This window comes from Cervus canadensis, chromosome 2 (assembly GCF_019320065.1).
Source record: "Cervus canadensis isolate Bull #8, Minnesota chromosome 2, ASM1932006v1, whole genome shotgun sequence".
Taxonomy (NCBI): Eukaryota; Metazoa; Chordata; class Mammalia; order Artiodactyla; family Cervidae; genus Cervus; species Cervus canadensis.
Genome location: NC_057387.1, coordinates 34724660 through 34751988, shown reverse-complemented (window position 1 = coordinate 34751988; position 27329 = coordinate 34724660). Strand labels below are relative to the sequence as shown.

The 27329-nt window shown below is 38.1% G+C and overlaps 1 protein-coding gene across 4 annotated transcripts in view; it reads left to right on the top strand.

Annotated features, from left to right (window-relative positions):
• NTNG1 (netrin G1) overlaps positions 1-27329 on the top strand; it is a 362504-nt gene that overhangs the window by 180668 nt on the left and 154507 nt on the right. For all 4 annotated transcript variants that reach the window (XM_043460479.1, XM_043460481.1, XM_043460480.1 and 1 more), the window contains exon 3: positions 14275-14915. In XM_043460479.1, coding sequence (XP_043316414.1) covers positions 14275-14915 — 641 coding nt within the window. The remainder of the gene's footprint in view (positions 1-14274; positions 14916-27329) is intronic.

Sequence of the window (27329 nt, the reverse complement as noted above, 5' to 3'; positions counted from 1 at the left end):
TTTTGTGTGGCTTTTCTTTTTCTAAGGTCTTAGCTGCTTTAGTTTTTACCTGGGAGTGAGATGTAGTCTTGGTTCCATACTTGAGCCCAGGCAAGTTAGATAATTTCTCCAAGTTGATTTTGCTCATAAATTCAAGAGTATAAATTCGGTCTCAGGTATATCTCTTCCCATCTGGGTGTTAATTACACTGAATTCTGAGTTGCCTGGCAGGGTGGGAGGATTACGTTTTTTCCCCCTAGATTGGCCAGGTGTGTGTACTCAGTTGCTCAGTCCTGTCTGATTCTTTGCGACTCCATGGACTGTCGCCTGCCAGGCTCCTCTGTCTGTGGAATTTTTCTAGGCAATACTGGAGTGGGTTATCATTTCCTGCTCCAGGGGATACTTCTCACCCAGGGATCGAACTCATGTCTCTTGCATTGGCAGGCAGATTCTTTACCACTGCACCACCTGTGGAAAGTCCAGGTTGGGCATAGCTACTATAACAGGTTTGGTTCTGAGTGATAGATAGGGTATTTTCTAAGAGTCATCTGTGAATATTTTTATGTGCTCAATCACTTCAGTCACGTCTGACTCTTTGGGACCCTATGGACTGAAGCCCAGCAGGCTCCTCTGTCCATGGTATTCTCCAGGCAAGAATGGAGAAAGTGGCCTGCTGTGCCCTCCTCCAGGGGATCTTCCTGACCCAGGGGTCGAACCCAAACCTGCATATCCTGCACTGCAGGCAGATTCTTTACTGCTGAGACACTGGGGAAGCCTGATGATTTTATATTAGTTCACAAAGAGCGCCCTGGGACCTTGTATAGTTACAACATAAATAATAGGAATGGCATTTTTGCATTTGGATCCTCAAGACGTTGATTTGTTGTATATATTCTATGAAGAGATTAACTTCACCCCTCCATTTTATTACCCTACTTTGAAGAACTGACTACTAAACCATTCAGTGGCAACAATTGACTCTGAAGAGGTGGCTTTTAGGAAAAAACAAGTTGCAAATGTCATAGTTAGGAACAGCAATGATAATGATGCCAGTGATGATGATAATAGTATCGTGGACATTTACTGAGGTTCCACTATGTGCCGGACACCATGCTAAGCTCTTTTGCGTATTAGCTCATTTAATCCTCACAAAAATGCTATGAAAATGTACTGTTACTCCTATAATAGAGAGCAGAAAACAGAGGCATAAAGAATTCACAGAGGGGTGGGATGTGAATTCTGAGAAACAGAATTCACAGAAAAGAGCACAGTTCTGTGCTCTTTTTCACTACAGGAGAAGCTGATACGCCTTGATAAAATAACTATTTGTTCCAACCATCCAGGCTTGAAAATAATGATTTCATCTTTGTCCAGCACTGATACCCCCATGCATCACTAGTTTGCAGCTCACAAGTCTTATCTTTAAATTACTCCTAACCTGTTCCTATTTTTACTAGTTTCTATTTACCTTCCAACACTTAGTCCTATTCACTCTTCCACTTCATTTTTTCTCACTTCATTTGTAGTTGGCCTTCCACTTCCTTGTGACTGCTTGGGGAAAGGTAACATAATTGGAAGGACTGATGTTGAAGCTGAAGCTCCAATACTTCGGCCACCTGATGCGAAGAGCTGACTTATTTGAAAAGACCCTGATGCTGGGAAAGATTGGGGGCAGGAGGAGAAGGGGACGATAGAGGATGAGATGGCTGGATGGCATCACCACTCAATGGACATGAGTTTGGATAGGCTCTGGGAGTTGGTGATGGACAGGGAGGCCTGGAGTGCTGCGATTCATGGGGTCACAAAGAGTTGGACACTACTGAGTGACTGAACTGAACATAACTTGTTTGTTCCTTGGGTTGCAGTTCCCAGCTCTAGTAGTCTCTTGTTGAAAATATGGTTGGTTCCACTTAGCTCCTTAAGAGTATTTACAATTCCTTGCACTGGCTCCTGAGGGCTCTGTTTTGCCTTCTGGACTCTTGGGTCTTTATTTTCCAAACTAGAATAACGTGTAAGAAGGATATTTGAGGAAAACAGACTAGCTGGATTTGTAATGGAGTAGGCAGACAGTATGGATGTGAGAGTTGGAAGGCTGAGTGAGAAAAATTTGATGGTTTTGAACTGTGGTATGGAGAAGACTCCTGAGATCCCCTGGACAGCAAGGAGATCAAACCATTCAATCCTAAAGGAAATTAACCCTGAATATTCACTGGAAGGACTGAGGCTGAAGCTGAAGCTCCAGTACTTTGGCCACCTGATGTGAAGAGTCAACTCACTGGAAAAGGCCCTGATGCTGGGAATGATTGAAGGCAAAAGAAGAAGGGGCAACAGAAGATGAGATGGTTGGATGGCATCAACAACTCAATGGACATGAGTTTGAGCAAACTCCAGGAGATAGTGAAGGAGGGGGAAGCCTGGTATGCTGCAATTCATGGGGTCACAAAGAGTTGGACACAACTCAGAGCTGATGATGGACAACTTTAAAATATTTTGTTGAACATTATGAATTAAAAATCTTTATGGCATTTTTTAAAGTTTTCAGTTACATTAGCTATCAAACTAACATTTTGGAAATGGAACTCTGCTGGGATAGGCAATGATAGAGGGCAAATCTTTTACTAGTTGTAGATAGATACCTTATTACCAACACTTTCACTTTTTACCAGGCATTAAACCTTGGTGTCACCAATGATTCTTTCTTTTTCTTTTTTCCTCCACTTTCAATCTAATTTCTGTCGAATCTTCCATCACCTTTCTATTCACTTCATTGCAGATCCTTGTGCCTCTCAACCTCCAGTCCATTCCCCCTTTCATTATCAAATGTGCTGTGCTGTAGTTATCGTGACATTCCACAATTTCTAAGGACATCTCAGTTCCTGTTCTAGATGTCATTGGAAATAGACTCACTTAACTTTAAGTCAGTTCCAGAGCCTTTCTGGTTTCATAATAAGAACTATTGATTTGGAAGTGAAGTTTGGAAGGATTTCTGTAATTAGGAGAGCCATTTAAGCAGTAACAAATTAAATAAAGACCACTTCCTTCTTTTCCAGCAAAATATGTGTGCTTTCTTATTGGATAACAAGAAAGTTGGGCAACAGTTTCCACCTTTACACATCTTATAGTTTTTCAAGGATTTGCACTACTGAGGTACTTCCATGCCTGGGTATTTTAAAATTACAACCATCTCTTTTGCAGCTTCGTCCTTAAATTTTATTTTGTTCTCCATTATTGTCTAAAAATAAATAAAACTCTTGGTATTTAGCTACTCCTGTATACTTAGAAGAATGCTGTGGGTTGGATAAGTAAGGAAAGATGAGGTGAGAAAAAGAGATCTTTGGCTGTAAAGTCACTAGGAGAAATACTACTGTGACTGATGGAGAAAAATGAAGATCAAATGAACACCAGGAAAGGACTGGGACATAATTGCAGCTCGTGCCATTTGTCTTTGTCTTCCAACCTCACCAGAAGTTGCAGTAACTGTATCAATCACACACAGGCATACTGCACTTGGAGTTGCACTCTGTTTTTTGTTTGGCTTTATTCTTTTTTGATACAGTGTATTACATCAAACAAATTCTATCTACAATTTAGGGAGCTGGGAAGTTCTTTAAGCTTGTTTATCTGTTTGATCCTAAATCACCAACCTATGAGCAAATCCTTCCCATCTTATTCCAAACTTTAATTCTACTTAATTTACTCTGTTTCCTCTCTGACTTCCTGTTTTTCTGCTTTCCTTGTGTTCTTTTGATCCATAAATTTTTGTTGCACACTTATTATGTACCAGTTCTCATAGAACTCTAGTGGAGGAGACATAAAAATAAACAACTGGAATTTGTTTATGATGAGTCATTTGTTTATGATGAGTCATTTGTATATGATGAGTCATATAATAATGCATATGGTCCACTGTGTATACACATATTTTCAGGTTGGTACGTTCAACTTATGAGGTATGAACTTGAGTGAGTTAAGAAATAAAAATTACAGAGGCCAGATCTTGAAGGATCTTAAAAGCTGGGAATTTGAATTGTACCCCTGAAGGTAATGGGAAGTCCATTAAAGAGCTTTAAGAGGAGGTATGATACAGTTAGTTTTGGATTTTAGAAAGATTACTGTAGCAGCTAGGTAGAGAATAGATTATAAGAGAACAACATAACCATACCATGGAGAGAGAACATTTAAGAATCTATTACAGCAATTCTGGGCTTCCCTGGTGGTCCAGTGGTTAAGAATCTACTTTGTAATGCAAGGGACGCCAGTTCAATCCCTAGTCTGGGAAGATTCCACATGCCACAGGACAGCTAAGCCTGTGCGCCATAACTACTGATCCAGTGCTCTAGAGCCCACAAGCTGCAACTACTGAGCCCATGTGCTGCAACTATTGAAGCCCGAATGCCTGGAGCCTGTGCTTCAAAACAAGAGAAGCCACGGCAGTGAGAAGCTGGTGCACTGCAGTGAAGAGTAGTCCCCGCTTGCCACTAATTAGAGAAAGCCTGCATGTGGCAACGAAGACCCACCATAGCCAAAAAACAAAATAAATAAATTAATAAATAAAACATATGACAAAGAAATGATTATATAATTATAAAAATCTATTACAGTAATTCAGAAGAATTTTAAATTTTAAAATATTAAAGAAAAAAAACCTAAGGACAGCATTGGCAGCATGAACAATGCTGTGGTGATGAGTTGCATCTGGAAAACTTGGCTGGTGAACAAATTGAAGAAAAAGAGAAAAATATAAAATAGTTCCCAGGTTTCCTGCTTGGGAAGTGGAAAATTTTGTGTCGTTCTCAGAGTTGAGGATATAGATGGAGGAGCATGGTTAATGCTAGCTACTATTAATAATTATTGAGCACTCATTGCATGCCAAAGAGATGCTAAACACTTATGTAATTTTATTTCAAATTGACATCATAGAATATGTATTATTATATGAATTTAAAGAAGAATTCAAGGCTCAAAAAGGCAAGTAGCTTGTCCAAAATTATGTAACAACTAAGTGGTAGAGCTGGAATCAATCCTAGGCAGCTCTAACCTAGAACCTTGGTTCTTAAACAATACACCAGCATTATCAAAGTGTGATCCAGAGGGGATCTGCATCAAAATCATCTAGTATATTTGTTAAATCACGTTCCTGGTTCCAACCCAATATATTGAAACCAAATTCCTGATGAGTGGGACTGGACTTAATGTATTTCTTATACAACTTAAAATTTATATAGCATTGCATGCATAGTATATATTATGACATGGTGGAAGGAGAATTACAAATTCACTTTTTAAAAAAACATGGAGATTTTAGTATATGAAGACTACTACCTCGGTTACCGTTGGTGGTGGTGGTGGTGAGACTCTTTGCGGCCCCCAGATCAGCAAATATTCTCAGGCTGGAGTTTGATGAGATGGTTTAAGCCACAGTTCTCAGTCTTGATAAATCAGTTTAGATATGCAGGAAGGATGAAGAAGTGAATAAATTATCACCCAGCTGAGCCCCTAGACTCCTCCTCCTTCGTACTCTTGTTCCATGGTCTTTGACTCCTACCTCCAAATCTGTTCCCAGCATGAAAGGTCTCTGTTTCTTTCCTAAACACACTTGCAAATTTATTTTTGCATCTTACTCCATTAAATGTCTGTTTGTTTTTAATACAAAAAATATGTCTATTTATGTACCAAAGGGTGAAACTCCAGGAGGTTGTACAGGGTCATAAGTGACACTGTTTACCCTCAAGGACACCTGATGCTCTCTCTAAAGGCAGGAGGAACCAACCTGAGAAACATGTGATTTTGTTGCTTGTTTAGGTCTAAACTTCACTACTAAATTGTAAACATTTTATTGTATTAATAATGTAGTTTTTTTTTTTTTACAATATTTTAAAAATAGCAATGGTACCCAGTAAACAGCTAATGAACTTGGAAGGAGGGCATTTGAAAGAAATAAGGAGTATGAGAAATCAGAATAGATTCACCAAAACCCTGTCACATTTGGGTATCACATTAGAAAGATCCCCTGCCACCTGTGACAATTAAGTGATCTCTTCAACAGAGGACACTTTGGTCTTCCTATACTATCTTAAAGATGATGGTTTTCAGAAGATGGACGTCAAGCAGATCTTGGATTTGCTTTCTCATGTGAGAGAAAAATGAAGCAGTTTGTGAGATCAAATCAGATCTTTCAAGATTCAAAATGTCCAAACTAATTCTCACAATGTATGATGGTATCAGAATGCAGAACATTCCTCCCTTTGTGGTATTTTGCTCACCTTGTTTCTCTTAAGTTATTTAAACTATTGACAGCCTGCTTCAGCTTTGTGTTATTAAAATTTAAGTGTCTGTTTTCTGGTCTATTTTGAGACTATTTGTAAGGCAGAAATATTGTACCAAAGGTTTTTAAGTAGTATTTATTAAGAAAATAAAATTTAAAAAGCAATTGCCTTACCTATTATAATATCAGTTTATTACAGTGTTTCTGTAGATATTAACTTTCAAACCCACTTGATTCTATGAATATATATTTCTTCTTCAGTACATACCAAGTAATGAATTAGATGCTATGTAGGAATCCATTTTTGTGGTTTGTGGCTTGAGAATTTTATTGCTCCTTCTTAGAAACTTGGTATTTTTGACCTCTGCAGCCTTCACCAGTTTGAAAATCCTAACCATAATCCTCTGTGGGGATTTACACAGGTGTCTATTATGGCCTGTAATCTGTGATATGGCTTCCAGCATTCTTCTTGTAGGAAGGTTAAGCCTGCCCATCTTTATTCCTGAGTAAAAAAGTCCACACGCAGAATTGTCAATGAGCAGATGGAAACAAGCAACAGCTTCAATCAAGCCTTAAGCCCGTGTCTATGGCAGGGAGAAATCTTTGTGATGAGCAAGGGCTTCCATTAGAAACTGGAGTAGGCAGTTTTTAACTTTATAGAGTTACAAAAGTAAAATTCTTTATCCTGTATCATTCGCAGAGTAGCCACGTTTCCCATGCTCAGAGTTGAGACTCATGCTCCTCCAAATACACAGGTACTGGGAATCCCTGGTGGTCCAGTGGCTAAGACTCTGCGCTCCTGATACAGGGGGGCTGGGTTCGATCCCTGGTCAGGGAACTAGATCCCACATGCCACAACTAAGACTCTATGCAGCCAAATGAATAAAAATAAATGTTTAAAAAAAAAAATACACAGGTACTTTTGTAATAGCCATTACATAGCATTTTAGTTGGGGCAGTCCCAGAATATGGGACAGTCCCGGGATAATGTTCAAGCTATCTTGTTACCATGAATAAGCCCTACAGTGGGGTCCCTGCCAATCAATAGGGCAGGTTACAAAGTGAAATTGGATTGCCATTTGAAGAAATCACTGCCCTTTGTTTCCAAAGGAACAATGGACACCTGGAAACACACTGTCTTGTGAGTTTTTCCCATCTGAGGACATACAGAGTCTATCCCCATAGCTGTGGTCATCAAGTGTTTTTCAGTATTGGTGGCACTTATATTTATCTTTCTGGATAAATATCCACTGGATATTTATCTGGATAAATATATTTTCCAGATTTCTGGAAAAGATATCCACTATCTTGGATTGTGTGTGCATGTGTGCTAAATCACTTTAACTGTGTCTGACTCTTTGCAGCCCCATGGACTGTAGCCCACCAGGTTCCTCCATCCAGGGATTCTCCCGGCAAGAATACCATGGGCTGCCATGCCCTCCTCCTGAGGATCTTCCCAACCCAGGGATCAAACCCATGTCTCTTATGTCTCCAGCATAGTCAGACAGGTATTTTACCACTAGTGCCATCTGGGAAGCCACTAATTCTGATTTCCCTCTGTTCTCCCTAACGTCAATAACAAATCTGTACAGCCTGAAGAGTGAACCTCAGCATGACTGACTAAACATCAGCTCCCATACTCAAAGTAGCCTAAGTTTCATCACATAAGTCATAAAGGAGGGGCCTTTCCCCTTTATTAGAGCCAAGGAAGAATCCAGAAGTTCCAAGACCAAGAAGTTCCAAGAAGGGACTGGAAATGGGGAATCCCCTCAACCAAAAATTGCCCCCCTGATAGAAAGAGATCAATCACCAGCTTCCCAAAATCTGTCCTGCTTGGCTCTCAATGAGCTGTATTGAAAGAGGAGAAAAAGAAGTCATCTCCTGAGGGTGATCACCTAGCCTAGCAGCTAAAGCATGCTGCTCATGGTCTCTTTCTCTGAGAGCTGAGCTGTGGACTGTGCTACAGTTTTCTTCACCCTTTGAAAACCTTGCATTGGCAAAAGTGTGTGTGTGTGTGTGTGTGTGTGCATGCCCCTTCGCTCAGCAGGTACAATTCTTTGCGAACCCATAGGCAGTAGTCTACCAGGCTCCTCTGTCCATGATATTTTCCAGGCAAGAATACTGGAATGGATTTCCATTTCTTTCTCTAGGGGATCTTTCTGACCAGGCGTCGAAGCCACATTTCTTGTGTCTCCTGCATTGGCAGGCAGATTCTTTACCATTTGGCCATACTGATGTCCATTTCAAAATCACAGTGGTCACCAGTGAAACAAACAAGAATGAGCCAGAGGCAAATGGTTGCTAGGCTTTTCTCAGTGTTTTTTACGAATCATGTAAGTATTAACCCAAATGCTTCACATAGCCACTTGTAAGCACATGCCTGCATGGCATGTAAATTTACAGGTTTGTAGCAAATCTCCCATGAGGATTCTCTATAGTTCCAACTGTCATTCCCAATAGTTTGCCAACAGGTTAAGCTTCAAAAAGTAAGTTCACAATGGTAGGAACCACAACTATTACATTATATACTACTCATATAGAATTTCCTTTTTTTTTTTTTTTAACTCTGAAGGGTCCAGCAGATCTTAGGTAAAAGGATGTTCTTTTTAAGTATCTGATCCCATCACTTCATGGCAAATAGATGGGGAAACAATGGAAACAGTGGCTGACTTTATTTTGGGGGCTCTAAAAATACTGCAGATGGTGATTGCAGCCATGATATTAAAAGACGCTTACTCCTTGGAAGAAAAGTTATAACCAACCTAGACAGCATATTAAAAAACAGAGACATTATTTTGGCAACAAAGGTCCGTCTAGGCAAGGCTATGATTTTTCCAGTAGTCATGTATGAATGTGAGAGTTGGACTAGAAAGAAAGCTGAGTGCCGAAGAATTGATGCTTTTGAACTGTGGTGTTGGAGATGACTCTTGAGAGTCCCTTGGACAGCAAGGATATCCAGTCAGTCCATCCTAAAGGAGATCAGTCCTGGGTGTTCATTGGAAGGACTGGTGTTGAAGCTAAAACTCCAATACTTTGGCCACCTGATGCGAAGAGCTGACTCATTGGAAAAGGCCCTGATGCTGGGAAAGATTGAGGGCAGGAGGTAAAAGGGACGACAGAGGATGAGATAGTTGGATGGCATCACCGACTCAATGGACATAGGTTTGGGTAGGCTCCGGGAGTTGGTGATGGACAGTGAGGCCTGGCGTGCTGCAGTCCATGGGGTGGCAAAGAGTCGGACATGACTGAGCGACTGAGCTGAACTGAACTGAACTAACAGAGGGAAGACACTTCTGTCCATAGAAATAGTAAGAACATATCTAAAATTTTATTTATTCCTCTAAGTTCTGAAAGCACATTAAAGAAGAGTAACAGCATTCCACTTTGGCTACAAAGTGCTAATTAATAACTACCTTCATTTCTCCCAGTAGTAAAATATTACATTATTTTTTAAATGAAGTTAAGCATCACAGTCTTCTAATTGTTATACAAATATTGAATATTTAGCAGCAGTGCCTGTTTAATTATTTAGACATCTCTTAATGGTGTAAATATTATCAGCACAGCCATAAATATTTTCTGCTTTGTCCATAGACAATCAGCTAAGGATCTGTTCCTTGTATGACTTAAATTAAGATCTATTTAAGACTGCCTGCTGGCCACAAAATAATTACTTACACTTGCAAATGCCTGAGTCTGTTAGATTTAGCAGCTAGAAGTGTTCTTTGCTTTTGCAAGGAGGAATAAGTTGTTTTTCTTATATAAATTTTATTGTTGATTGTATTAGAGAGGATTAGGGTATGGTTGAAATAGTTGAAATTTTAATTAATGTAATCCCTTTAACCGCAATTGTTTTCATGTTGATAATTCTCTGTAACAACAGTACTACAGATCACACCCTTGTGAAATATTTACACTAAATATTTTAGCATAAAATCTCTCCTCCAGCTTTGTCTTTCTAGAATTATAAAATTTTCAGCTTTGGCTTTCTTCTTTTCCTCTCTCACCTAACATGCAGAGAACCAGAATGACTTCTTTTTTTTCCCTCAGCTGATTTTCTGTCAATGTCATCATCTCTCAGTAAGTTATTTTGTTGTTGTTCAGTCACTTAAGTCTCATGTCCGACTGTTTGCAACTGCATGGACTGCAGCATGCCAGGCTTCCCTGTCCTTCTCTATCTCCTTGAGTTTGTTCAGATTCATGTCCACTGAATCAGCGATGCCATCCAACCATCTCATCCTCTCTTGCCCTCTTCTCATCCTGCCCTCAATCTTTCCCAGCATCAGGGTCTTTTCCAGTGAGTCAGTTCTTCGCATCAGGTGGCCAAAGCATTGGAGCTTCAGCATCAGTCCTTCCAATAAATATTCAGGATTGATTTCCTTTAGGATTGACTGGTTTGATCTCCTTGCAGTCCAAGGGGCTCTCAAGAGTCTGCCCCAGCACCACAATTTGAAAGCATCAATTCTTAATGGTCATCAATCATTAATCTCCTAAAAGAGCATGGATGCTATGAAATATGAATAGTTAAATTTTTTATGCTTGGGTTTTGGTATCTGCATTCATTAGTGTACTTTTTCATTTGAAATGATTTGTTTACTCAATGATTTTAGTAAATCGTTGTGCTGCTAAAATTATCACTAGGAGTAGAGTCATATGAAGTATGAAATTGTTATTTTGATTAACCTCTGATTATCCCCTGTGTAAACTAGGAATTGTTCTTAATCTGCTCAAATGTTGTATTGTTCAGGTGAGATTTTCTCTCACCTCCCAGTATAAAATTACAATCAGTTTCCTTTCTCCAACACCATTCTCCCCTCCAACTGGCTTTATTTTTCTGTATAGCAGTTGTCATCATGTAACATTATAAAGCATTATATATCTGTTTTTGTTTTGTTTTGTTTTTTGGTTTTTTTTTTTTTTTTAGTACATCTCCCTTGACTAAGATGGAAGCTATTCTAAAAGCAAGGACTTGGATTTGTTTACTGTTATATCCTGAGAGCCAAGACAAGTGCCTCAAATATAGTAATACTGTAAGCAGTCAATAATTACAGCTTTTCTCTCATTTTTTTTCTGGTGTCTAAGGCACCAAATCAGTGCAGAGAAATGAAAATTTCCCCTCTTCCCGGCGTGCATTTTGATAGCTGACAATTGGATGTAAGAGTAAGCATTTTTCTTGGGTTCAGTGTCTTCTCAGCCCAAGTAGAAGCATGTCTCTCTGGAACAGAAGCAAAGAGTGTGAGACTTGGCTACATCTTCATTAAAGAACTAAAGCTTTAGGTTGTGCCCTGTTGTTTGGCATTCCATCCACGTGTTTGCAATTTTAAGAGTAATACAAGCAGAGAATCTCAAAGGATGCTCTCTAGGACTCTACTTATGTGGTATACAAGTAGGGATTACTAAAACCAAAAAGAAGTTCCATGGTCAAATAAGTTTCTGAAACTGGGTAGTACATGAAGCTAAGGAAGGTTCTTAATATCAAGGCCTCTCAGAGGTATGATCATGCTCATTAGGGCTCTCCAAGGCAAGAGGACCTGAGGCTTGGTCATAGTTCTTCTATTCTGCCAGCCTACTCTTGTTCCCATAACTAGGTTCCATATAGGGAGCTCCATTGACTTAGGAGTTGAAAGGGCCAGATCAGGTGCAGAGAAAGTGGGTTCCAGCTCCGCCACTTACTCTGTTCTATGACCTTGGGCAAGTTGCTTAACACTTCTCTATGCCTCAATTTTCTCTTCTGTAAAGTAGAGATGAAAAGGATTACCCAGGATAATACATGTAAAGCAACTGATCCATAAGTGCTAAATAAATATAGGGTATTGTCAACACCTTTTGTCAGAGGTGGAAATGAGTGCTTCTTAAATATATATCTTCAAGCATATTTTTTAAGACAGGCTTATTATTACTGACCCATACCCAGAATCAGCTAGCTGCGTCTTTTTTTTTTTTTTTTTTTTTTGGTCTCAGCACCCTGTCCCCATCTCAAGAAACTCTGTGTATCTAAGTGGAAGTGGAAGAAATGCTGTCTTTCAACAAGACTTAATACAAACGTCTGATAACTCACTTTGGTGTATCCCGCAGAGCTGATTTCCTGTGTTTCAGTATCCTTGACCTCAGATGAAGATACTTTTGTCAGGAGAAAGGTGGTAGCATCCATGTTAATGATTGTGCAGATGGCTACATGCTGGTAAATTTTGAAGTGACCATATTTTTTCAGTAAATTTCAAATGAAGGTGTGATTTGTGTAAATCTGACCCCTTCCAGTAAAATGTGCCTTTCCATATATTTAGAATTTATAAATCCTGACAGATTCCACAATATTTATAGCCCTCCATAAAAAGTCTTTGCCAGTTTGCAGAGCTATGCATTTGGCTCTCTGGTATGCTTAAAAGAGTTTAAATAATAATAAATTTGGTGATTTATTCCACCTGGAACAGAAATTTATTTCCCCCCCCCCCTTGGCTCATTTTGAAGGGGATACTATAAATAGTGCCACAGACGCTGGGATCAGGAATAGGATATTGAAATTCAAGAGAGAACAGAAACATTTCCACTATCACTGATGCCTTGAATATATTTTTAAAACAGTTCTGTTCCTCAAATAATGTACCTTCTCTCCTTTCTCCTGCCCCTTCTCAGTTATACTCAGACCCCCAAACCTGTTGTCAGCTTTGGGATTCAGTTGCATTAATGGAAAAGAGAGAGTGAAAGTTTTAGCTGACTAGATAGGAGGAAGTTGCCTCTAGGGAGGCTGAAGCAAGTCTCCAGTGTTCATCTCATATTTCAAAGGAGTCAGCCAGTAACTGAGCATCAGTGTCTAAAGTGTAAATTCATTATTTGAGACTTAGCTTATGCATCCTGCAGATATGATGGAAAGCTCCTAGTTCATGAAAAAAAAGGGAAAAAAAAAGCCTAGGGACAATGTCAGAGGATTTAATCTTTTACCCATCCGTGGTTATAATTACCCACTACAAGATAATAGAGAAATACCTGAATAGTTGACTCCAAATGATACTATTTTTTAAAAACACAAAATGAAACCCAAATTGGAAAGCCAATTGTTTGCTATAGTATCAGTCTACTGATGAAACCTGAGAGCAGCCATTTAGTTTCACATAAGTGGTGTTGTAACTTGTGATATGACAAGGAGACTTTTCAGTTTCTTGTTGGAGTGGAACGTGAATTAGCCTTTGTGTGAAAGAAAATAATAATAATGGCTAACATCCACGGAGAGCTCACTGTGGGCCAGCACAGAGTAAACACATCAAGTGATTGTGACCCTTTGCAAAAACCTTCTAATTAAGTGCTGGCTTTTCCTGTCCTGATAAGTTGGAGCACACCCCCGCCCAAAGTCTTTCCTGAACATCCCCTTGCCTCTAGCTAATAGGATGGCAGATGTTTGGACCAAGCCCCAGAGCCTGGAGTGTACCACATTTTAATGATTTGTGGTGAACAAAGTAAATGCTTTAAAAGCAAGCTTTATGAAGCAGGGACCCTGTTAAGAGTGATGGATTTGAGGTGAAGCAAAAAGAAACTGAATGTTGTATGGGGGTATTGTCTCCCAAGCAAACCTATGGTTCATTGCAAATTCTAAAGCTTCACTTGAAAAATGACTTTTTAAAAACCTGTGCTCTTGAGGAATGCCCTTGAGGTGCAGAGAAATCTCCTTGCTTTTCTATAGCATCTTTCTAAGGGGATGCGGAAGTATTGAGCTATTAGACAGTTGCTCCGTGTCTTTGTGCTTCTGGGATCACATTATGGGTCTAACACATATGGGATAAATAAACTGTTTCATTTCTTAAAGATCATGGAAGGAAACAAGACAAGAAAATTACCATATTGTCTCTCTCTGTCTGTCTCTCTTTTTTAAGCTATTAAAGAGGAGAATCCAGTTATGGCAAATAAAAATGATTTCTGCAAACAGGTTTTTTTTTTTTCCTTCCTTTTCCTCCTAGCTCCTACTTAGTAATAGCAATATGGCAAGATTTGTGTCATAGCAGTGTTTTGACGCGCCCTCTTTTGTTCTTCTTCCATAGGGCAACCCCTACATGTGCAATAATGAGTGTGATGCAAGTACCCCAGAACTGGCACACCCACCTGAACTGATGTTTGACTTTGAAGGAAGACATCCCTCCACCTTTTGGCAGTCTGCTACTTGGAAAGAGTATCCCAAGCCTCTCCAGGTTAACATCACTCTATCTTGGAGCAAAACTATCGAGCTAACAGACAACATAGTTATTACCTTTGAATCCGGGCGTCCAGACCAAATGATCCTGGAGAAATCTCTTGACTATGGACGAACGTGGCAGCCGTATCAGTATTATGCCACAGACTGCTTAGACGCTTTTCACATGGATCCTAAATCCGTGAAGGATTTATCACAGCATACGGTGTTAGAAATCATTTGCACTGAAGAGTACTCCACGGGTTATACGACAAATAGCAAAATCATCCACTTTGAAATCAAAGACAGGTTCGCATTTTTTGCCGGACCTTGGTTACGCAACATGGCTTCCCTCTACGGACAACTGGATACCACCAAGAAACTCAGAGATTTCTTTACAGTCACAGACCTGAGGATAAGGCTTTTGAGACCCGCTGTCGGGGAAATATTTGTAGATGAGCTACACTTGGCACGCTACTTTTACGCAATCTCAGACATAAAGGTGCATGGAAGGTAAGAAAACAGTTGTTTGGCTTGAATGAAAATGGGCGTGTCCAAAGAAAAGGCCAGTTTGCTGGTTGTGCAGCCGTAGAGTGACATTTGTCACTTTCTATTGCAAGATTTTCTCAGGAATACCGGCCTAGAGGTAAGTTCTGAGGCATTTGAGACCCTCAGCAGTAATTTGTGATCCCACACTTGCTGTCATTGATCCTGAACCTGGCGGGATTTCATAGCATTTAAACCAAAGGCGAAAAAGAAAAGCATTCTTACTTGAGACCAAGGAACTCTCTAGGTCAGGGGGTGGTTTAAGTCCTTAAGGCAAGGAAGCCAGGGCAACAAAGCCAGCGTCTCTGTAAAAGGAACTGAAAAACAGGAAATACATCTTACTATTGTTTTTGAATTCAAGAGAGGGTTTCAGCATGGTGCCACTCTCTGTTTATGTTTTGTTACATAGTATTAAAAAAGTTCTGAAAATGAAAATTATATCTCTTTACATTTATTAAATCAGAACCAAAAGCATTTAGGAAACATTGCATTTGTTAAAGAGGGGAAAGCTTTACTTTTCAGGGTTTTGGATGTTATTATCTTAAAACAATAAGCTGTCATTTAAAATATGAGTCAGGCTGTCTTCATTTTGTCGGTCAATTACAGACTGACCAAAGTTCAAATGCATTAATGCTCACAGTCAGGTATATCTTTGTTTTGATAATATACCAGAGACACAGTTGAGTAGGTTTCCAAGGACTTTGAAGACATTTAAATAAAAAACTTGAATAATGAGAACCAAGACCACCAACAGAGATTTTCAACCTAATTTTTGTGTGGCATATTACCAGAATAACCAGCTGATGGGAGTTGAAGCTTGGGATGATGAGGTAGGAAAACTAAATATAAGAGTGGAATACAGAGCACAATGGGGGGAAAAATGGAAATGTGAAGCAGAGCAAAAATCATTCTAAAAATGCCAATAGAGCTTTAAATCAAATATATGACAATAAGAATACAAACAGTACATATATCATGTAGCTTTAGTTAACTGTGTAGGTTTATTTAATCATATATGTAAACAGTGCATATATTGTGTATGTTTAGCTAAACAACAAGTCAGGATTCATTAAGTTTACTGGCTTCCAGCATCTCTTATGGCAGCCTAGTCCTCAGAGACTAGAGAAGTGTTGAGACTCCCTGGGCTTTCAGAGAGTTGTCTCAACCCACCTTTAGTGATAGTGCTTATACACTTGTGCACTAGAAGAAGTGGTCACTGCTGCTAAGTGAGGGCCATAGTGGGCATACAGAATGAGGTGGTGGGCATGAACTCAGTACAATGGCAAAGGGATTTTACCGTATGGAATCTTACTTATGGAGGGTAGCAGGAACTGATGGCCACCTATTCTCAGCTTTGTTCTAGCTTCACGTTTCTCATGGAAGAGTCGAGTCTTTAGTAATGGAGCCTCTTTAAAAAGCCTCTTTAACCAAGGCTTGGTGAAGTTTGTGAAGTTATCTCTAGAGCAATATCTGAAATATTCTGAAAGAAATATGCAGTGGTTCAATATTGAGCTTGTGGGTTCTAGGGTTCATATATTACCAGGGTATAATGAGAGAGCAGTGTGGAGCTCTGACCTTAAATATGAGCTTGTGATTTATAATAAAAAGCAGCTATTGTACTTGTGAATATTTTAGCACAATATCAGTTTCCAGTATCTTATTCTTGGGAACATGTAATATATAAAAATAGTTGATGTTGATATTGTTAATAATAGCAAACCATAACAAAGTAACAGGTATTCTGTTTATCTACAAGAATAATTGCAAAATTAAATTTGAATCCCAGTATGATCTATATTGTTAAGTAGAATCACCTAGGTCAGTTTACTTACAGTTTGAGAACTCCTTAATCTAAGCCAAAATCTTTACAGTCCAATTTCTCTAAAACTCTCATTTTGCACTTATAAAAAAGGCAGTCTTGTGATGTTCTTTGGCTAGGAAATAACCATTGTTGGGCCTTATTTCTGTCATTAGATATTTGTTTTTGTTTCCTCTGAGTAGTCAAGAGAGTGTAAAGTATATTTTAAAGCTAAAGGCACTTTTGTGTATTCTTTACTGCGGTCAAACATACTGTCACTTAAAGGTGCCATGGTAGAAGTGTAGAATCCCATCAGATTTATCAGTTATCTTTTAGCCCTCATCCTAGTACTGTCTTCAATGCATTTCAGTGGTTCTGAGGAGTTTGGAGGAGCCCTCCTCCCTTCTCTGGAACTCACCTCCTCTATCTTTTCCTGTTCACCAGTCAACTGTAAGCTGGTAAGGAAGCAGCTGGGCTAAAGAGAAAGGTCCAATAGAGGTGAGCCCCTTCCATTAGGTTCCACTCTGTCACTTCCAAACTCTGTCCAAATTCCTCAGGGCAAAACTGATGCTGGCATGTACTGTGCTAGGCACCAGATGGCTGGGGTATTTTTAGTCTTAGAGGAGGGACTAAAGAGCTAAGGCCTGATGGCTCAGGCGTGTCTCCAGCTTCTAAGTTATATAAGGAAGATGGAGCCACCAAAGGGGACTGTTATGTTGTTGCCTGGTTCACAGCCCTTTCAGCAAAGAAACTGATAGAGTAGAAACTTCCCATTGGGTTAAAATCCTGAGTTTTCTTCTTCCTGCATAGTAAATAATCTATAGAGGGATTGAACATTAATTGATCATCTCTAAAATAAAGTTCTAAAAGTTTCTTTTCAAGAATATTATAAATACAAACTTTCCAAAATATAACTGAAGTCTTTGCTTCCCTCAGCCCACTCTTCTCCAGCCTTGATGTGATTGCAACGTTTAACTTACTTTTACATGTCTGTGTCTGATCATGATAATAGATATTTTTCTATCTGTCATTCCACCTCCACCCCCACCATAATGTGAGAATTGACATGAGTTGTCTGGGGAAAATGGGTAAATTTCCTTACAATAGTGGACACATAATACTACAGGTTTTTTCTGCTTGAAATATTAAGCTATGAAACAAAAACAGTGGAGTGTCTTTGTTCGAATTGACTGAAGACTATGACCTCCATTTCTCCACTTCCTGTGCACGTGTGCATATAGCCTTTATGTTTTATACTGGCTAGTATAATTTTCTGTAAAAAATGGTGTTTTGATTGTTACTAAACCAGTGTAGCATTTATGTTCTTTTTTAGCATGTGACACATCTGATACCAGTTTCACTGGTGACAAGTATAATCACATCATAAAAATTTTATTCCTCTTTTGCCCACACTTTTTTGGCTTCCGTTTACTCCATCTTATTGTGTAATTTATTAAGATAATGGAGGAAAAAGAAGACGCATGGCTGTTGGCATTCTTAGTGATTCTGTGTTACTTACATTGTTCAATAAACCTAATAATCTTCATGGACTAATTCTGACTTATGGATGTCCTGCTTCAGTAAATCAGGGTGATTTTCTCTAGTGAATAATAGAGGAGTGAGTGTGCCAGTACCTTAATTAAAGAGTGGCTCTCTTAGTCTTGATCTCATTTTAATTTACAGGGTAATACTACAATAATATTACTAATGGAAAGTACATTAAAGGGCATCAAGTAGCATTAACTGTATTAAATTATGGTACTTGTGTTAATTAACTGCTGAAGCAAGATGGTTCTAATGGCCAAAAAGGTCATCTAATGCATAAATAAAATCTACCCAGATGAGGGGTGAGAGGAAAAGTGAAGAGAAGATGTTTGTTCTGAACATCTTTTTTATACAGACAGAGAGTTAAATGCCCAGGCTGTTAAATACAGATAATGTCCAAAATGTATTCTTAGTTACACAATTGGAAGTTCTGCTTTTTAAGTGTTTTGTTTCTGTCTAAAGTTTACAGATTTAAATTAATCAAAAAGTAAACATTATATTTCTCACATAGATTAGACTTTATAGAATATAAATTCAATATTATTGTTTCTTTGAGGTGAAGAGCTTCAAGGAAGTAATGTGATTTACTGTAATAATTGTCCCGTCTGAAAGATCGATGATCACTGGACAATGTGTTCATTGTTTTGTAAGATATGTTGTCAGCAATATATCATATATAAGATAATAGAAAAAATTTTTTCAACCTCTAGAAGATTTAGCATAGGATTGTAAGAACTTTTCTCAGTGGTAGAAAACACTAATGAACATCTCCATTACTTACCTTATTACACAATATTCCTAAACGTAATTATCAATATTTTTTTCTCAGTGGTGTTTACTCATTTCTTAACACCTTCAGGGCCTACGCAAGCTCTCTACAGGCAGTTGGCTGTCAGTTACTATTTACAGGATTGACTTTGCCCTCTATGCCTCCGTCTATCTTTAAGAAAGGAGCCAGGAAGCACTAGCACAGAAGCTCCACTTCTACACAGTTTTGGGTCCTTCCTGCCCTTCACTGATGCCCCAGCTTAGAACCACAGCCTCCCTGCCTAGTCTCAGGAGCTGGGAGAGTCCAGGGGCAGAAGTATTCTCTTTAGGTGTCAGGAGTGAGAAAGGCCCCCCTCTACTCTAACCTCAGAAAGAATAAGATATACTCGTAAGCCCTCACTATAAAATATGACTGCTGTGGTATTTGCTCTAACTGGGACAAAGTGTGGTTGAAACTCACTTTCTTGAAGCAAGGTTTTCAAATGGTTAGTGCACAAACATGTGATATTAGGTAAGTAGAAACACCTGTGGAAACTTAAAAGTATAAAAGCACCTAAGCATTCTTCAGTTGTTGTTTTTTTTTTCAAATAATTTGGAAAACACATGTAATACAAAAGTGCTCTGCCAATTATAAAAGACTGACATTTACCCTACAAATTTTCCTACTCTTTTTCCTAGCTGCAATTTGAATAAGTCCACTAAAATATTTACTCTTCACCTCTCCTGTGAGAGGCATCCTGAAGGGTGCTTTTGACACGTTTGGCCTGGCATTTGTCCATTCTTCCCAGTTAGTCCTAATTATTATTGGACTTTGCTACTGCTTAACAGACTCTGCTTTTATAATACCTTTCTTCTTTTGTTACCCGAAAAGACTTTACCTCTGCCCTGGGACAGATACTGGTTTAGACGGTGGCTATACAGAGATGCAGAAGGCAGAGTCAATGCCTTCAAGGAACTGATATCCAGAAGGGGACCAGACATGGAACAAAACATGATGACAGTTTGGGTTAAATGCTTTTATTGTGTGAATGTGTAAAGTGCCCTGGAAACAGAGCAAGAAATACTAACAATCTGGGCAGCCTAGCAAAAGCTTTGATGAGGATAACACTTGCGTGGTATCTTGAATATGTGCCTTAGAATGCCAAGCAGCCAGTGCAGAATGAATATCCTAGGTTACAAATTATGCTTTACAACAACAAAGCATGTTGAGGAACTCCATTTAGTGAGGAATTTGTGGGGTGGACAAATCCTGGGGGACATTCTTCGTCTTCTTCCTGAGGACCTTTAGCATCTCCAAAAACCTTGAAGGATGGGTATCTGAGTTCTCCATGTCACAAGAAATCTAAGATTATATGGGTTCTAATATATCAACTAAGTATAGGTGAGAAGCATTCAAGGCAATGGTGTTAAGGGATGATGCAGTATGGCTGTATTAACAAGGAAATACAGAGTGAGACAAGGAGAACGGTAACGTTGCTTGATTGTGGAGCAACTGTAACTGCAAGTCTTGATGTGCAAATGGAGTCTGTGAAAGTTCTCCAAATTCCATAAAAAGCCATCAGAGCATAAGGGCTTAATATTTGCTTACAAAGTCTATAGGACTTGGCAACCAATCAGATTTCAAAGAAGGAAAGACTTTAGTAGAGATCCAAGTGGAGATTCCCGTAAAGAATTTGCAAATATTGCCGTGGTGTCCCAGAGAGAGGTTTGCATTAGAAATGTAGGTTTGAAAATTATCACTTTACATGTGATGGTTGAAGTTTAGGGAAAGGACGACACTGATATGATAAGTGTTTTCCCTTATAACTATAAATGACTTTTATAAGGGCTTCCCAGGCAGATCAGTGGTAAAGAATTCACCTGCCAATGCGGGAGACACAGGTTCGATCCCTGAATTGGGAAGATCCCCTGGAGACGGAAGTGGCAACCCACTCCAATATTCTTGCCTGGGAAATCCCATGGACAGAGGAGCCTGGTGGGCTACAGTCCATGAGGTTGCACAAGTCAGACACGACCTAGTGACTAAACCATCACCATCATCATTTATAGAACATTTACAGAACTCCCTGGAGTACTATCATTTAAGAGGTAATTTTTTAAAAAATATTTATTTGTTTATTTATTTACTTATATGGCTGTACCAGGTCCTAGTCTTAGCATGCAAATTCTTAGTTGTGGCATGTGGGATCTAGGTCCCTGATCAGAGATTGAACCCAGGCCTCCTGCATTGGGAGCTCGAAGTCCTAGCCACTGGACCACCAGGGAAGCCCCAAGAGATAATTTTTAAAAGAAATTAAGAAAAACTCTGAGAAATAGAAGGAAATCAGAAAAGAGGGGAATGAGTTAATTCCCCTGTTAATATTTAAGCAGTATGCCTTTACATTTGTATAGCATGCAGGTTATAAGATTCTTATCAGATACCTTCTTTCCTTTAATCCTTACAAGTAGCCTGTGAGGCAGGTGCCATTAATTCTATCTTACAGATGAGGAAACTGAGGACCAGACAAGTTCCATAACTTTCTTTTAAACATCCCATACATGATAAAGTAACAAAATCAGGTTGCTATTTACAAACTTCATATTTTCTATCATGCTCTTGTAGCCACACTAGCCTGAAGCAAGCTCAGTAGACATAGAAGACCCAGAATATCCTCCCCCCCAAAACCCATCTTTAAATGGCAATAATGAACCAATAAGTCTTGTGGCTGTATCCTTCTTAGAATGTTCTGGAAGCCACCTCTCCAAGACTTGCGACCCAGTACAGTTATCCCCACTTTGCTTTTTACAGAAGATCTATGTTAATATCTGTTTTTGCTAACCAAAAGGAATCTGAAGAGGATTTTTACCTTTATTTAAGAATGAGAAAAGCAAAAATAGCGTTTAGGGATTGTTCCACAGCAAGCCCTTTTGGAGGCAGCATGCTCCATGAGCGGCCTGGTGAGAGCTGCATCAGGCCCCTTCCCCGGAAACTACACTCAGCATCTCAGCATCAAGACAATGTGTGACAAAACCCACTGAAATGTTGTGAAGTAATTAGCCTCCAACTAATAAAAAAATTAAAAAAAAAAAAGACTCCACCGTTTTGATCTGGGTCTGTGAGTTTCTGTGCTCTATCTCAGTTTATTCCATGCATCTGTTAGCAAGATGTGTCCTAAGGTAATTACTTCTTCATTTTAAACCTTTTAGCTTATGAAAGGTTTCTCAGAAATGCCCTGTTTTCAGATAGTGAAGGAAACTTGCATTTCATTACACCAGATTGCAGTGTATTTATCTGAACTTCTTATTTCATTTTACCAACTTTATAATGTGTAATTGGGCTAATTTGTCATATTGTATTAGATCTAAGTGTTTTACAGCTAAAACAAAATTATGATATTTGCTCATTTTCTGAGGGAGAAAATAAATGAACTTAATTTTCTCAATATTAATTTTTCTCATATTTTCCATAGACCTTTAATACCTGCAACTACTTCCACTTAATAGACATCATCAAACACTGAAACAATACACAAACATTAATGGATAAACTTGGAAATAGCCAACTACCTTAGTTTATTTAAGAAAGTTTATCTTTCAGTTGAGAGCAATCAAATTTTCCTTTTAACTTCTGTATAAGTCCACATTCTGTCTTCTGGAACTGTAGTGGATGTGTGCTGCCTCTTTCGTACATTTGCAAATGATTCTATTCCTTGAATTCTTTTTTCAAAGTAAATTTAACCATTAACCAATATCATCCCAAAACTTTCATTTTAATTTCCTCTTCTTTTCAAAAGAAAACAAAATTCAATAAATGAGAGCATTCAGATGAAAAACTTAATAACCATACTTAAAAATAAAAAACAATACAAAGCGTTGCTACTTAACTGCAGTGGAAATGCTTAAAATAAAGGTTTATGGTATGAATCCACGTTAAGTGGACAACAGAGTGCCATTCTGATTCAGAGTATATTTTTTAAATCCTTGAGGATTTCTTGAATTATAAAGAGATTATATGTATAAGCAGCTCATTTTCCTTTGAGATTTGTACCATTATAAGGAGAGAATATGTCTAATAATTTCTCCAATTAAATTATGAACTTCATTAGTGTGCAGAAAAACAACCCTGTTTAGGAGCTTGTCTCTTTATCCTAACTTCCCAGTGCTAGAGATATTTTTAAACTAGTGGATCGTTAAAGGGAAGATGTCTCCTTTATAAGAAACAAAAGGATATTTTTCCTCCCTCACTTAATTGAGCATTTTTATAGGAAGTTATGTTCTGGCTCCATCTATATGACCAATCAGTGGGAAATAGACATACACTTAGCTTTTCTGTCCAGCTTCAGAACCCATGTTTTTTATTCTAATTCAGTGGTTGTCTTCTTTGGAAGGTCTCGATTTTTTTGTCCCTAGGATCAAAGGTATTTCATAACACATTAGGACTTCGTGGCCACTGGTTGATATTTAGTGTAAGAGATTTTATGGACCTGTGTGACCAATGATTCAGTAGAGACATTATTTCCATTCATTCTCCAAATATAAGAACAAAAGTGTTAAGGTCCTGGTTTTTAATCACAGTAATTTGACTGTGTGGATAGATATATTGATTTTGTAGTCATATAAACTCCAATTCATTAAGCCACTTTTAGAATAAAAAATGTTAGCATAATCAGAATTAACTGTGCTGTGTATAAATTCATAATTGCTATTTCTGCCTCCTTTTTATAGGTAAGAAAACTAGAAAACTATATCTAAACAAGATCAACAATTAGTGGCAAAGGAATTTTTTTGCTTTTTTATTTAAAAATTTTAATAAAATCTTAAAGGTTACTTTCCATTTATACTTATTACAAAATATTGGTATATTCCTCATGTTATATAATGCATTCTTGCCACAATCTTATACCCAATACTTTGTATTTCCCACTCCCCCACCCATATGTTGCCTCCACCCCACTGGTAACCACTAGTTTGTTCTCTATATCTGTGAGTCTACTTTTTTGTTTTATTCATTAGTTTGTTGTAATTTTTAATTCCACATTTAAGTGATATCATATAGTATCTTTCTTTGTCTTATTTACTACACTAGCATAATGCCCTCCAGTTTCATTCATGTTACTACAAATGGCAAGAGTTCATTCTTTTTTATGACTGAATGTATTCAATTATAAAAGTATACCACATTCTTTTTATCCATTCATCTGTGGGTGGACACTTAGATTGCTTCCATATCTTGGCAATTCTAAATAATGCTGTTAGGTATCTTTTCAAATTAGTGTTTTTGCTTTTTGCAGGTACATACTTAGGAGTAGAATTGCTGGGTAATAAGGTAGTGCTGTTCTTAGTATTTGGAGAAATCTCCATACTGTTTTCCACAGTGACTGCACCAGTTTACACTCCCATTATCAACGTGCAAGAGTTCCCATTTTTCCACATCCTCACCAACATTTGTTATTTGTGTTCTTTTTGATAAGAGCTGTTCTGGCAGGTGTGAGGTGATATCTCATTGTGATTTTAATTTGCATTTTGCTGGTGATTTGTGTGTTGAGCATCTTTTCATGCACCTGCTAGGCATCTGCATTTCCTTTTTGAAAAAGTGTCTATTCAGTTCTTCTGGCCATTTTTTAAAACTGGGTTGTTGTTTTTGATGTTGAGTTATATAAACTGTATATACTGGATATCAACCCCTTATAAGTCATATCATTTGCTAATATTTTCTTCTGCTTAGTAGGTTGTCTTTTTGTCAATGGTTTTCTTTGCTGTGCCAAAGCCTTTTAGTTTAATTAGATCCCATTTGTTTTGTTTTTCTCTTATTTTCTTTACTTTATGAGAAGGATCCGAAAAAATATTGCTGTGATTTATGTGAAAGAATGTTCTGCCTGTGTTTTCTTTTAGGAATTTTATAGTATCCATTCTTACATTTAGATCTTTAATCAACTTTGAGTTTATTTTGAATATAATATTAGAGAATACCTAGAGACAAATGAAAATATGATGATTCAAAACCTGTGGGATGCAGAAAAAGCAGTTTTAAGAGGGAATTTTATAGCAATACAAACTTACTTCAGGAAACAAGAAATATATCAAATGAAGAATCTAACTTTATACCTAAAGGAAGTAGAGAAAGAAGAACAAATGAAGCCTAAAGTTAGTAGAAGGAAAGAAATAAAGATCAGAGCAGATATAAATGAAATAGATCCTACAAAAAAAAAAAAAAGAAAAGATCAATGGGACTATTATTAAAAGCTGATTCTTTGAAAAATGTAAACAAAATTGATAAACTTTTAGCCAGACTCACTGAGGGAAAAAAAAGGAAAGTGAAAGTAGCTCAGTCATGTCCAATTCTTTGTGACCCCAAAGGAATTGTCCAGGCCAGAACACTGGAGTGGGTAGCCTTTCCTTTCTCCAGGGAATCTTCCCAATCCAGAGATCGAACCCAGGTCTCCAAAGGGAGAGGTCCCAAATCAATAAAAGCAGAAATGAAAAAGAAGTTACAACTGACACCACAGAAATACAAAGACTCATAAGAGTCTGCTATGAACAACTATATGCCAAAAAATGGACAGCCTAAAAGAAATGAACAAACTCTTAGAAAGGTACAATCTCCCAAAACTCAACCAGAAAAAAAAAAAGTAGAAAATAGCAACAGATCAATTTCCAGTAAGGCAATTGAAATAGTAATTTTAAAATGCCCAGCAAACAAAAATCCAGGACCAATGGCTTCACAGATGAATTCTGCCAAACTCTTTAGAGGATTTAACACCTAAACTTCTGAAACTCTTACAAAAAACTGTAGATGAAGGAACACTTCTGAACTCATTCTTTGAGGTCACCATTACCCTGATACCAAAATAAGACAAAATTATTACAAAACAAGAGAATTACAGGCCAATATCATTGATGAGCATAGATGCAAAAATCCTCAACAAAATACTAGCAAACTGAATCCAACAATTCATTAAAAGGGTTATATGCCATGATCAAGTGGAATTTATCCCCAAATGCAAGAATTTTTCAGTATCCATAAATCAATCAGTGTAATATACCATGTTAACAAATTGAAGGATAAAAATCATATGATCTTTCCAATAGATGAAGAAAAGGCTGTTGGTAAAATTCAGCATCCATTTGTGATAAAAACTCTCCAGAAGGTAAGCAAAGAGGTCTCCCTCAATGTAATAAAGGTCGTATATGACAAACCCACAGATAACATCATACTCAATGGTGAAGAGCTGTTTATTTCTGTGAAAAGTTCTTTATTTTCCTCTAAAATTTGGAAAGAGACAAGCATGCCCACTCTCACCACTTCTATTCAACATAATTTTGGAAGTCCTAACCACAGTAATCAGTGAAGGAAAAGAAATAACAGGAAGCCAGATTGGAAAGAAAGAAATAAAACTCACTGTTTACAGAAGACATTATACTATACATCGTTGTTGTTTTTGTTCAGTCACTAAGTTGTGTCCAACTCTGCAATTCTACGAACTGCACCACACTAGGCTTCCCTGTCCTTCACTGTCTCCTGGAGTTCGCTCAAACTTATATCCATTGAGTCGGTGATGCCAGTCATAAACTATACATAGAAAATCCTAAAAATGCCACCAGAAAACCACTAGAACTTATTAGTGAATTCAGTTAAGTTGCAGGGCACAAGATTAATATACAGAAACCTGTCACATTTCTATATACAGTGAAGTAAAAGAAAGTGAAAGAAGCAATCCCATTTACAATTGCATCAAAAATTATAAAATACTTAGGAATAAACCTACCTAAGAAGGCAAAAGACCTTTACTCCAAAGACTATAAGATGCTGATGAAAGAAACTGAAGACAACACAAACAGGTGAAAATATGTGCTGTGTTCTTGGATTGGAAGAATCACTATTATTAAAGTGACCATACTACCCAAGGCAATCTACAGATTCATTGTAATCCCTTTCAAAATATCAATGGCATTTTTCACACAAAAATTTGAAATTACTTATGTTTTGGCCGATGAGTTCATTGCTGAACCACTTGAAAAGAAAGTTGAAAGAATGAATTGTTGTTCAGTCACTAACTTGTATCCGACTCTTAGCTACCTCATGAACTGCAGCACACCAGGCTTCCCTGTCCTTCATCATCTCCCTGAGTTTGCTCAAACTTATGTCCATTGAGTCAGTGATGTCATCCAACCATCTCATCCTCTGTCACCCCTTCCTCCTCTTGCCCTCAGTCTTTACCAGCATCAGGGTCTTTTCCAAAGAATTGGCTCTTCGCATCAGGTGGCCAAAGTACTGGAGCTTCAGCTTCAGC